Source organism: Psammomys obesus, unplaced genomic scaffold, assembly GCF_907164565.1.
Source record: "Psammomys obesus unplaced genomic scaffold, mPsaObe1.curated_primary_1811, whole genome shotgun sequence".
NCBI lineage: Eukaryota > Metazoa > Chordata > Mammalia > Rodentia > Muridae > Psammomys > Psammomys obesus.
This window is the reverse complement of record NW_026586463.1, coordinates 5,986,156-5,999,086: the sequence shown is the minus strand read 5'-3', so window position 1 is coordinate 5,999,086 and position 12,931 is coordinate 5,986,156. Positions and strand designations below refer to the sequence as shown.

Here is a 12,931-nt window from a genome sequence, read left to right as displayed (position 1 = left end):
GGTTTATAAACTTTCATTGTCATATTTGAAGTTACAGATTTTCTTGTATGTAGAATTTTTCCATGTACGTATTTTTCATTGTTTTTAAACAAGTTAAAGGAAACAAAGTGGCAGGCCAATTCTGAGGCTGCTTGGCTCGAGTCTAAAAGGGCCATAGTCAGCCTGGCTTTCTTGGGCAGGCAAAGACCTGGGGAACTGAGCTAAGAAAAATTTTTTTCCATCTATGACTCCAGACAGGATCCAAAGAGGAGGTGTACAGTCTCCTTTCTGGGTTTTTGGAGAGCTCCTTCACCTGGCTGTGTTAGCCTCTTCAGTCCCTACCATGACCTTGAAGGGGACAGAAGAAGGCAAAAAAAAAAAAAAAAAAAGTTTCTTAAAAAACAAAAACCAATACTATTCAGAAAGAGAAACAGAAGTTAAGTCAAGATAATTTAAAGAATTATTATATTTTTCCCGTTACTAGAAAAATCAGAAATTGGAAGGCTTAAACTAAAGCAGCTGTAGCTTTTGGGATTCTATTTTAGAATCTCAAATTCTTTACAGCTTTGATGTTGCCTGAACTTTTGAGCACTGGTCATATTTTCAGATTTTTGTTGTTTTAGAGTAATTAAGGAGTTCCTTTGTTGTTGCTAATTTTCTTGAATTAATATTTATGAAACCATAAATAAATTTATGAAAAACTTAAAATTTTCAGAGCTTATAGTCCTTACATGTTAAATAAGAAACCTTTAAAATGTTGCTTAAAATGACACTCTAAGAAAGCCTAATTGGTAAGAAACGTGTTCTTAATTTTTAGGAGTGCATCAGAGCCTTAGGTAGAAATAAACCCCATACTCCTTTCCGAGCAAGTAAACTCACTCAGGTGTTGAGAGATTCGTTCATAGGTGAAAATTCTCGTACTTGCATGGTAAGTTGGCTTTCTGTTGTTGTTTTTCCTTTTGTTCTTATCCCAGAGGAATAAATATAAAACATGTATGGAAGTTTTAGATTTTTGCTAATTATAATTAGTTACTTTTGTGTTTTGGAAGGTTATATTTAAGATGTGGTCCATGCCCGTTTGGTGGGAAGCATTCTGTTGCAGCTGTAATGCCTTGGAACTCTCCTGAGTACTTCCTTTAGCAGGTGTTGACTCTCTGGTGGGGATGATGACAAGTGTCTCTTCATGTACTTTAGTGTATTGCTTACAGTTTGTTGTCCATGGCAAGCTAGGTTGTCAACCAAAGATTTGTGAAATTATATGTACAATTTGAGTTTCTCCTTCGTCTTCCTCTTTTTTTTTTTTACAGGACAGTTCACCTTTTCCAGCTGCTAGGTTGTCACTCCCAAACTGCTATTCACCAGGCACTCTAGTTTCTAAAGTGACTTCGGTCATTCTCTGTGATTTAGTGGGGTGTTGTCTATGGAAGAGAATTGGTCCATTAGTAATAGTAAAAATAGGTGGAGGGCTGTCTGTGTTATTCCCTTTTCTAAACATTTGCCTTCAATTTCTGTTGGATTTTTAATAACCTTCTGGTACCTTCAGAGAATTTTTTACGTTTGTAACTAGGCTTTATAATGATCACATGTACTAGGTAGATAGACCTTAGAGGTCAGATACCAGTATAGAACATTTTAAAATAGATTGTAAGATTAGACCTTGCTGAGCTATCAATTTACTGTCTTGATCATTTATGATTTTAATCTCTGTTTCCCTCCTTTACAGATTGCCACAATCTCTCCAGGGATGGCATCCTGTGAAAATACTCTTAATACGTTAAGATATGCAAATAGGTATGAAATCTATACCTACGTTTTAAAATTTGAAATTTAATATACTAGAGCAGTATAAAGTATGATTCGATGTTTGCTAGGGAAACCAGGTGTGGTGGCACATGCCTGTTGTTGTAGCATTTGATTATACTGAGGCAGAAGGATCACTGTTCTGACCCCCAATATGAGATCCTGTGTCAAAGCAAACAGAAAACCCCACAGGACAAGTTTTATCACATTGTTCTTTAAATTTTCAAAATAAAGTTTTACATGTTCTTTAAGGTGATATTATTTAGAATTGTTTCGTTAAAATGATTAAGAAAAATGTATAATTAGATAAAACTGACATGTTTATTGAAGTGACCTTTTTGTTCTAGAACATGGTTATGTTTTTCCGTTTCAGCAAGTTATGATTCATAATAATTTACTACATTTCAGTGATGGAAATTTTGTAATATTAAGGATAAAGTGGAAATTAGGGAGTTAATTTCTTAAATTGTTCAACTCTGTGCTGGAATTATTTTCAGTAATATTCCACTAAATACACACACACATACATGCACACATCATTTAAGTTATAACAGTTCTTTCTGTTGCTGTATGTGGATGGTATGTTACTCACATCAGTAATGTTTCCAACTTCAGTTAACAACTGGGTTGTTACATATGGACGAAATACACTGAGAACTAAAAGAGTTTATGCCTTCTAGTCATGAATAGCTACAGATGCCCTTGGAACTCTGAGTTATGATGACATGTTTTGTAGAGCCAACACACACATACACACACATACACACACACACACTTCTTGTTTTGAGTGATTATTTATATAAGTGTGGAGATTGTCTTAGTTTTCTTCAAAACCATATTCTTTCTTACTGCAGTCAAAGTGGAGACTTCTTTTATCATCTTTTTAAAAAATATAAAATTCATATACATAGAAGAGTACCTAAACCGGCCAGTCAGAGGTAGTGCACACCTTTAATCTCAGCACCCAGGAGGCAGAGGCAGGTGGATCTCTTGAATTCAAGGCCAGCCTGGTCTGCATCGCTAGATCCATGACAGCCAGGACTATACACTACACTGTCTCTCAAACACGCTATCCCTTCCCCCACCCCCCAAAAAAAAAGCACCTAAAAACAAGCTACAGCTGAGTTGCACTTGTTCTGCAAAGTTGTCCTCTGACCTCTGCATGCACTGGTACATGTATATATAATTTATATGACAATAATTTTTTTTAGATTTAAGTTCCTAAAAACAAGTAAGCAATTTAATTCTTGTCATGTTTACTATCATTTAAAAATCTCTTCATTGAAGCCGGGTGGTGGTGCTATATGCCTTTAATCCCAGCACTCAGGAGACAGAGGCAGAGGGATCTCTCAGCCAGGGCTATAGATAGAAATCCAATCTTTAAAGGCCACCCACCCTATGAAAAACAATCTTTTTAGTTGAATGAAAGAAGAGTCTGTGAAGCAGTCTCTTAACCAGCTTTCATAAAAGTTCTAGTGTGTTCCTTCAGAACTTTGAGGGAGGCTGTTGGAGAGCATGAATGCCTGATTGCTGTAAAATAATTTTGTTTTCCTTTTAAAAAAATTGTTATAGCTATACATGTATCTTTGAGTAATATTAGCTATGTTTTAATTATTCTTTTAATATTTTATATTGTGCTTCTTTTGTTTCAGCCAAAGAGATTTAATCATATGATAGTAAGCTTTGCTAGGAAGCACTAGCTGATTGGCTCAGGGATGTGGCTCAGTGTCCATGTTTGCTAAGTATGAAATAGGCCTTGGGTTTCTCTTCTCATTCCATGGGGGAAAACATCTACAAAAATACAAAATATAATAGCTACTTAAAATACAAAATACAATAGCTACTTAAAAATATAATACAGCTTTAAGTAGGTTCAGTTTGAAATAACTTCTATAGTTTGAATTATGAGCTTCTAGCCACAGACATTAATATTGTCTTTCAATTAATTTTCTTAGTATATAAGAGTTTTAAAAAAATCATTTTTAGATGCTTTATTTTATCAGAGTTACTCATAGGGGTAGGGAGTAACTTTGTGGTGTATTCTTATTATAGAATCAGTTATATCTTGTAGAATTAAAACAAACCCATTCATGTCTTAAAACGAGGCAATAAAGATTCCAGAAACTACTATATAGATTGAGATCACAAGTTTTTTTTATATTTTGACTACATAGACCAATAGTTTGAGGTAAATGTAATATTATACTAATCCAAACTGGCTTTCCAGCTCACTATGTATCTGAGGGTGACCTTAAATTCCTGATCTTCTTCGACCTTCCAGTTTTTGAATAGAGATGTACACCCCCATGCCTGGTTAGATATGTAGGATTTTTACTATATTCTTTAGTACTAAAAATTGCCCTAGGGCCTTGGCCATTCTAGACAAGTGCTCTATCATTGCGCTGCAGCCCCAGCCTAGAGATTGTTCACTTCTTGAAGAAGTGTTGCTTTTTAAGACTCAGCACGATGATGGAAGAGTGTTAGTTTTTAAGATAAAGTAGGCCTAATACCTGCCTTTCTTCTTCATGACAGTGAAGCCTTAATGTGCTCCGCTTTCCTCACCTTCAGAATGACGAGGGCAGTGACCATTTCTGCCTTCAAGGATTGTTTTGAGAACTGAGAGAAGCAGTCTTTGTAAAATATTGAGCATAGCTAGCACTTGGAAATTATTTTTCAATTTATTTTAGTAAAAAGTATATATTTTAGAAGTGTTTATGGGAGTTGAGGGATAGTTTGTAACAATGCATATTGATGTTAAATGATTAAAAAGACAAGTCAAGTTCAATCAATTAATAAAACTGATATATACTATCAGGTATGTGGCACTTGCCTGTAATCCCAGCATGTCAGGTGGGTGGGGGAGGATCAGGAGTTTAAGGTCATCATTAGCTACACAGAAGTTTCCAGGTACACTCAAAAACGAAGGAGGGAGGGAGAGAGGGAAGGAAGGAGGGAGGAAAGGAAGGAAGGAATTGAAAGGATAAGAAAAGACTGGTTGTTCAAGAAGAAAAGCTGTACGAAATGCTTATGAAACAGTGTTTTGAAGCAGAGGCTGTGACCTCTGGGTAAAGGAAAAGGTTAGAGGGATTGAAACATAGAGTAGTTGTTGAAAGCTTGCTTTTGTTTTTTTGTTTTTTTTTTTAAGTTATTATTTATAATGTTATTTTAGGAAAATTATTACTGTACTTAGTAGTTTGGTTTGTACAAGAGATACATATGGTAAGAGAAAAATTTGTGGCTGATACTAATGGTGATTCTCAATGAGGAGACTCTAACACATATAAGAAATAAGCCTAGGAGTGACAAAGTTAATTTCCATATTCACAGTTCACATTTATCAATTTGTGTAGTTAATGAGCTTTCCGAAGTGATTATCTTGAGAAGTTTCTAGGAAAATTTCTGAAAAAAATGAAGAAGTAAACTAGAAAGGAAAGATTTTGTTGTTGTTGTTTTCCTGGAAGCCTATTAAATAATACCTTAATAATACTCTAAAATTCTCTTCTAACAATATGGATATTCTTTTCTGAATAAACGTTTAACTGTGCATTGCTGTCTTTGCCAAGAACTCTTTTAATTGTCACTGTTTTGGTACTGCAGAGTAAAGGAGTTTGGAATTAGTCCTTCAGACATTCCCTTCTCCCAGGGTAGTGGCAGTCGCCCTGATCTCTCTCCTTCTTACGATTATGACGACTTTTCTCCTTCGATTACCAGGTCTTGCTTCATTCTGTACATAAGATTCTTTGATTAGCTTGTTTTAAATTGTGCTGTGTATAAACATTTCATTTATTTCTTTTGTTCTCAGCCAGCCATTTTTCATTTTCACTTCATTTAGCAGGTGGTGGTTGTACTGCATGATCTGCATTTTTATGTCCTTTATTAATTTGTTTTAAAGGTTTGTTTCGAATTTAAAGCTCCATTTTTATCTTTGTTTTTTAAAAGATGATGTCACTTTTGGATATTAATCTTATTTGATAAAAAGTTTCTTTGCAAGGAAATAATGATTTTTATGATTCAGAAAGTATGTTTTTTTTTAAGTGTGTTAACTTATGTAAAAATTTCAGCTTTAAAAAATGACAGATTATTATAATCTTTGGGCATTAGAAGTAAAAAAAAAGACTGGCCTGCTCATGGCGGTACAAGCCATTAATCCAGCACTTGAGAGGTAGAGGCAAGCAGATCTATTAAGTTTGAGGCCACCCTGATCTGTAAATTGAATTTCAGGCCATCCAGGGATATATAAGCGAGACCCTGTCATAACTTACCAAAGTGAAAGTATTTCTTACTTGGCTATTTTAGCTAAGCAGTATGACTTCTGAAGTCTTCATAGGATATAAACTTCCCTGATTTCAGCAGTGGTTTCTTTATGGATCTTAACAGTTTTTCTATCATAAAATATAACTATAATTATAGTTTTTCTTTGAAGTATTTAATCTGTATATTTTGCTAAGTTTCCCTGATTATGAACAATAATTACACTTAAAGTTGCTTAAGTAAACTAGCATTAAACAAATGCAGATTTCAGATAAATTGACCTATAAAGTGGCATCATCGATCTTACTATGCTAATTGAATTGCTTTTGTATTGAATAGGTTGGTATTTTCTTGTTTCTCTGCACGAGTTTTTCATAATTTCAGATAACTTTTGTGTGTTTATAGGGTGAAAGAGTTGACTGTAGATCCAGCTGCTGCTGGTGATATCCGTCCAATAATGCACCACCCACCAAGCCAGATTGATGACCTAGAGACACAGTGGGGTGTGGGGAGTTCCCCTCAGAGAGATGATCTAAAACTTCTTTGTGAACAAAATGTGAGTGACATCATCTCATTGTTACTGATCTAACCTTAGTTTGTTTCATCAATAGCAGAACTTAATTGAACACTGTCCCTTAAAGCAGGGATCGGCAAGTCTACCCTGTGGCCTAACACCCTGTGTTCAGATAAGTACAGCTTTACTGGAATATACCCATGCTTTTCTGTCTTGTTTCTTACTACAGTGGCAGTGATAGAATGCATGGCTCATAAATTCAAAATAATTTCCTGGCTTACTAACCATAGCCTATTTATTTGATTTTATGCCCACATTAAATTTTTAGCAATTAGTTAAAGATAATATGTAAGTATATCATAAATAAATTTTTTAAAAACCTGTCAATGTAATTATATGCATTAAGCAGAAAAAAAATCACAGTGATTCCCTAACAGCACCTCAAAACAAAAAAAGAAACAAAACCCCAACAAAATTCCAACATCCATTAAATCTATATTTGAAGTGTCTAAAAGTTTTATAATTTCAAATTACAATTATTTATTTTTAAGACATTTATTCTATAAGAATAGGCAAATACAAAACATTGTGAAAGCATGTGATCTGGACATGTAACACAAACCCATACTCATAGACCCAGGACTTAGGAGGCTGAGGCAGGAAGCTTGCTGCACATCTGAGGCCATAGTAAATTCCAAGGTGTCACGGCCTGCAGTGTAATGCTATGCCAAGAAAAAGCAAAGTGGAGAGGCTGGGGAAATGGTTCAGTGGCTAAAGAGCTTGCTGTCAGGAGTGGGAAGAACATAGATGACAGTGAACTAAAAATGAGATCATCGCTTCAGTCCGTCCAGAATTTTGAAAGACACCACGGTTGTTTTTAAACTCTCGAAGGAAAATGATACTAGCCAAAGATACAGAAAACCAGAGTAAGATGGGCATTTCCTTTGTATTTTATTCTTTCTTACTGGACCTTTTCTTAAGATTTGTTTTTATGTGTATGAGTGTTCACCTACATGTATATCTGTGCACCATGTGCATGCATTTCTGAAAGAGGCCAGAACAGGACAGCAGATCCTAGAACTACAGTTAAAGATGGTTGTGAACCATCTGGATGCTTGGAACCAAACTCAGGTCCTTAGTTTTTATATATCCTGTTTTTCATTGTGTACAGTTCTTTTAACTTTGCTACAGTTAGGTAACTTACCTTGAGATTTTTCAATAGTATCATTACATTAAGTGTTAGTGCATGTGTACATATTCTTGCAATATTCTCAACAGGGGAGACTGTAAGGAAATAGAGTCTAAAATATGTCTTCAAGATAAAACTAATATTAATTAGATGGTTAATGACGTGTGTTAGAATTCCAAAAGTACATTTCTACAGACAAACATGTCTGGGAGTATGTAAGAACTTGCATATTTTCTGGTCCAAAGGAAAGAGGATTTTCTGGGCCTAAAGAGGAGGTAACAGGGGAAGAGTATGCTGAATAGATATTGATGAGAGTATGAGAACGTTTAGCATGTCTTGATAAAAGCAGATGTATTTATTTCCACAGAAAAGATAGAAAGTTCTTTAGTAACTTGATTATGTAAATGTTTGTGACATCTTACTGATGAAAAATCAAATATCACTTAATTTTTTTTCATGCCTTTAGACTCCTGAATGCTTTTTTAATGCCATTTTTATTTACTTGTTACAATAGTTTATAAGTAGACTTCTCTTTGTCACTAAAGCCACATTTTTAGAAAACAGTGAGGTAATAGGACAGGTGTTGGCAAGAGACTCAAAATAAAGCTAAGTCAAATAAGTTTTGAGTTAGTGTAACAATCAAACCATGCCTGTATTATAATATGTTTGTTGTTGAAGTACAGTTATGATTTGCACTTGAGATTTCTATAAAAATATCTAGCCTACCTAGCCATGGTGGCATATACCTGTAATTCCAGCACTAGAGAAGTTGAAGCAGGAGGATTGCTGAGTTTGATGCTAGCCTGGACTATTTATATAGTACTGGGTCAGCCACAAATGCAGACAAATAAAAAGCCACATCCATATACACCTGTAGTTGCAGCTATATGGGAGACTAAGGCAGGACAATGGTTAAGTCCAGCAATTGAAGGCCATCCTGAGCAGTATAGAGAGATCTCCCATTTCTTTTCAAATCAAATTGATATTTTTTTTTTACTGTAAAAATTAGTAAATGATTTCTATAGCGTAAATAAAAAATAAAGTTTGGTTTTTAAAAGAAGTTTAGTCCTTGAAAATACTAATTTTGATAGTCACCATGAAATATACAAATCAAAGATTATGTCTTTACAGCTTTCAAGAGAAGAAACTTAAGCTGGGCATGGTGGCACACACCTGTATTCTCAGCACTTGGGAGGCAGGCCGCCTGGGTTACATAGTATGAGGGCAGCGAGGATATAGAGCAAGACTCTGCTTCCAAAAAGAAAAATCAAAGTATGGTCTCTATATGCATGTTGCTTTCATGTCATCATAAAGTCATGTATATGTGAAATAAATTGTTAATAAAGAGAAACCAACACAAACTAGTAAAGTCTGAAATAAACTTACAGTAACTGAAAAGCTGGGCTGTTCCAAAAGACACTGATTTTTAGGATATGTCTGCAAATAATAAATTCCTAAGTGAAAATTACTCCTTACTTAAGAGTTGGTTTCCTTCCTTAGACTTACATTATTTTGACCCAGAGAAAGAAATGTGGCTTTTCTTCTATTTATTTTAATAGTCAGTTTGTATCCAAAGTCTTAATTTGCCTTTCTAAAAAGACTTTGCAAAACTGCTTTTTGAGGCTGGGCTAACTCAGAGGTAGAACATGTGCCATTTTTAAAAGCACATGAGTTCCTGGGTATGCGCTCAAGGAGGGAAGAAAAGTAAAAACAAAACTTAGTGATATTTAAATTGTAAGATTAAGGTCATATTTTTAAACTTTGTGTTTTAAGGAAGAAGAAGTTTCTCCACAATTGTTTACTTTCCATGAAGCTGTCTCCCAGATGGTAGAAATGGAAGAACAGGTTGTAGAAGATCATAGGGCAGTGTTCCAGGTATGTAAGAAAAGGTCTTCTGGCAAGCTGACCTTAACCAAAACCTTCAGTTCTTGCAGTGGTGTATGTGTGTATTTGTAGGGCATGTGGTAACAAATACTTCCCCACAGTATTTTCTTTTTTAATGTAATAAACAAGCTGGGCAGTGTTGGCTCACACTTTTAATCCCAGCACTCGGGAGGTAGAGAGACATAGGTGAATCTCTCTGAGTTCAAGGACAGCCAGGATTACACAGAGAAACCCTGTCTTGAAAAAAACTTAATAGTAGTAATAACAAAAAAAACAATAAAAAATAATAATAATAAACAAATTTAATGAATAGGTCTGAGGATGTAGCTAAGTGGGAGGATGCTTACCTACCATTCACAAAGCATGCCCGGGGTTCATTCCCTCGCTAAAGAAAAAAAAAAAAATGTTAAGTTTATATATCATTTCACTGTGAATAAAGATGTCATGTCTACTGATATTTTTGAGAATGTTTTAAGTATATTTGACTCAGAGCTCACAATATTTACATCAGTCTGATCTGATAATATTTGTAAAATATAACAATTTACAAGTCATTTTTTGTTGCATTGGTACTAGGAATCAATTCGCTGGATAGAAGATGAGAAGGCTCTCCTTGAGATGACTGAAGAAGTAGACTATGATGTGGACTCGTACGCAACACAACTTGAAGCTATTCTTGAGCAAAAAATAGACATTTTAACTGAGTTACGAGGTAATTTAGGTTTCATCTTAGTGTTATGAAATTTGAATATTAAGATGTGTAATAATTAGGTTTGTATGACGACATACAAAGTGAAGATTATTATAGACAGTTTTAGCACCTTTGTTCAAAACATAGAAAGACAAATCAATCATTGTTTTTCTTAAAACAACAAAAATTAAAAAAACAGGGTTGGGGAGGGCTCAGTGTTAAGAACAAGTAAGTACTTGTCCTTTTGTGAGAATTTAAGTGTGCATCCCCACAACCCATGCAGCTGTTAGGTACAGTCACACATCTGTTGTCCCAGTGTTCCTGTGTTAAGGTGGGAGGTAGAGACATAAAAACTGAAAGCTCCAGCTCCTCTAGGGTAGCCTATGCATTGGCAGAGACCTTTTAACATTATGGCTGCAAAGGAGAATTCCTGGAAAGAAACTGTGTGCAGAAGCCTACTAATTATAATTTCAGTGACAATGGAGAAGTTGGAAAGTTGCAGGTCCTGAGCCTAATGACAGTTTTCTAACCCTCAGTAAAGAGCCATTCCTAGTACACTCCTGTGTTGGATCTAACTTTCTGTTACTAGCAAATAAAGGCAGACCTAACATCATGATAAGCAATAAAAACTTTTGGAATGTAATAAAACCAATCAGCCAGGTGTGGTGGGTACGGTGGTGCACGTCTGCAGTCCCAGCAAAGGCAGGTGAATCTCTGTGACAACCAAAACCACACAGAGAAACCCTGTCTTGGAAAACGAAAATCAAAAAAGCCAATCAAAGATTAATATTCCCAGATAGCATTTGAGGCCGACAGCTGAGATTTCTTTATGGATAAAACCTGCCTCTCTGATGTTTCTTCCATTTTAAAATGGTTTTTAAAATTTCTGTTTTAAAAATGTCTTTCTTTAAGACTTTCTTTGTCCTGTTACCATAAAACCTTCATAAAATTATTTGTACTTGAAACATGGAATTTGGGGTAACCTAAATCTGTGTTCCTAGGCCACTGCCACTCATCTTTAGCTCCAGAATACATCTGTTTTCCTTGCAAAGGGCAAGGAAAGTGTTCTCTGAACACAACAGCACTGCTGTACCCACACGAGCATGCACTATACAACATGGAAACACACAAAGATTAATAAAAATTACCATTTTCTATTGCCTGTATTCTTATTTCATGCACTTTTTGCCTTTCTGTGTAGCTTTAAATATACCTTGTATGTATTGAATTTGCTACTGCTTCCCTGTTTGTGTGTGTGTATAATTTAACATGAAATCATATTGAAATTCCTCTTATCCACAGATTTGCTTCTTAAATTTTTAAAGTTGGTGCTTTGACTTCATGTTGAATATGGTCAATAGTGACTGTTTAAAACCTTACCTTTGTTTTTAATCTTCATATTCAAGCCCCAATTTAAATTAGTTTGGTAATTTCACAATTTGCCATGGCTCTGTATGTATGGACAACATGCAGATGCCAGACCTCTTCCTCATGGAGAGACAGTTTCTCACTGAAGGTAGCTTCACCAGTTACACTAGACTGGCTGCTTAGCAAGCACGAGAATCAGGCCTCTGTGTCCCCTACTCAGCGTGGGATTGTGGATGTGTGCTGTTGCATTCGGTTTTATTATGTGGGTTCTGGAGCCTGAACTCTTGTCTTTGTGCTTGTAAGCACTTTACATCTCTGCAGCCCCATAATCACCATTCATATATTCATTTTAAGAGATGGAACCTAACGTATTCTATTTTTTTCTTGGAAATATGTAACAGTCAATTTAACTGACTTTCCTTGGTTGTCTCAGATTCCATGTCAGACATATTGGGGGGAGTTACTATAGAAATACTGTAGTATAGATTTTTTTTTTTTTAACCATTCAGAGATACATCTGCAGTAATAAAAGAAGGTAAGCTTGTTATATTAACAGGCACCAGATCTAGCATTCTTTTAAATGAGTTGAAGGATTCCCACAAATCCTCAGTACTGTAGCTAGCATACAGTGATTCAGTTGTGAGAAGCATTTAAAAGTTTGCATTATTAAGTTTGTAGAAAATCTCATCTTTCATCTGAATATTTTGATTACAAAATGCTTTAGTTAAGTGGCATAAGTCTTTAATTTCAGAAAAACTAATTTTGTAAAATGTTGTACTTCTAAAAAGGAAAACTTGAACTTACCATTTTTTTATATACAGGTCACACCACATGGTATCTGTTGTGATGCTTTTGTGATCATTGAGCCCAGGGCCCTGTGCATACCACTGAGCTACAATTACATAATTTGTCACTATTGAGAGCTTGAGCAGGCCATTGTTTGTTGAGGGGTGCTGCCCTATGCAAAGTAAATGTTTGCGCATTCTTATTAGCACAGCACCATACCAATTGTGATAAATAATTAAAACACCTCTAGACATCACTAAATGTTCAGGCAAAAATCACTTCCATTTGAGCACCACTGCTGTAGAATGATGTTTTATTTTTATAGCCCCTGACACTAATTAACCTACTGATAATGCTGTCAGTACAAGATAGTAGAAATAAGAGCAAGTAAGTGTTGTCCTGTTATCCTTTCATAGTCCCCGATGAGCTAATACTATTTTTAATTCAGGTTTTAAGTTTTCTTGGCTAA

The 12,931-nt window shown here is 35.2% G+C and overlaps 2 protein-coding genes and 1 non-coding gene across 6 annotated transcripts in view; 1 reads left to right on the top strand and 2 right to left on the bottom strand.

The window, feature by feature from the left end:
• Dimt1 (DIM1 rRNA methyltransferase and ribosome maturation factor) overlaps positions 1-12,931 on the bottom strand; it is a 29,293-nt gene that overhangs the window by 1,887 nt on the left and 14,475 nt on the right. The window contains exon 13 of the mRNA XM_055601978.1: positions 9,969-10,002. Within this exon, the coding sequence (XP_055457953.1) occupies positions 9,992-10,002 (11 nt within the window). The 3' untranslated portion in view covers positions 9,969-9,991. The remainder of the gene's footprint in view (positions 1-9,968; positions 10,003-12,931) is intronic.
• Kif2a (kinesin family member 2A) overlaps positions 1-12,931 on the top strand; it is a 59,651-nt gene that overhangs the window by 43,143 nt on the left and 3,577 nt on the right. For 2 of the 4 annotated variants that reach the window (XM_055601974.1, XM_055601973.1), the window contains exons 15-20: positions 797-907; positions 1,703-1,770; positions 5,377-5,490; positions 6,436-6,586; positions 9,507-9,608; positions 10,194-10,329. In XM_055601974.1, the coding sequence (XP_055457949.1) occupies positions 797-907; positions 1,703-1,770; positions 5,377-5,490; positions 6,436-6,586; positions 9,507-9,608; positions 10,194-10,329 (682 nt within the window). The remainder of the gene's footprint in view (positions 1-796; positions 908-1,702; positions 1,771-5,376; positions 5,491-6,435; positions 6,587-9,506; positions 9,609-10,193; positions 10,330-12,931) is intronic. The other 2 variants (XM_055601975.1, XM_055601976.1) reach the window with 1 other exon arrangement.
• On the bottom strand, positions 220-338 carry LOC129672493 (small nucleolar RNA SNORA26). Its single transcript, XR_008719509.1, has one exon. It is a non-coding gene; the product is annotated as a small nucleolar RNA SNORA26 (small nucleolar RNA).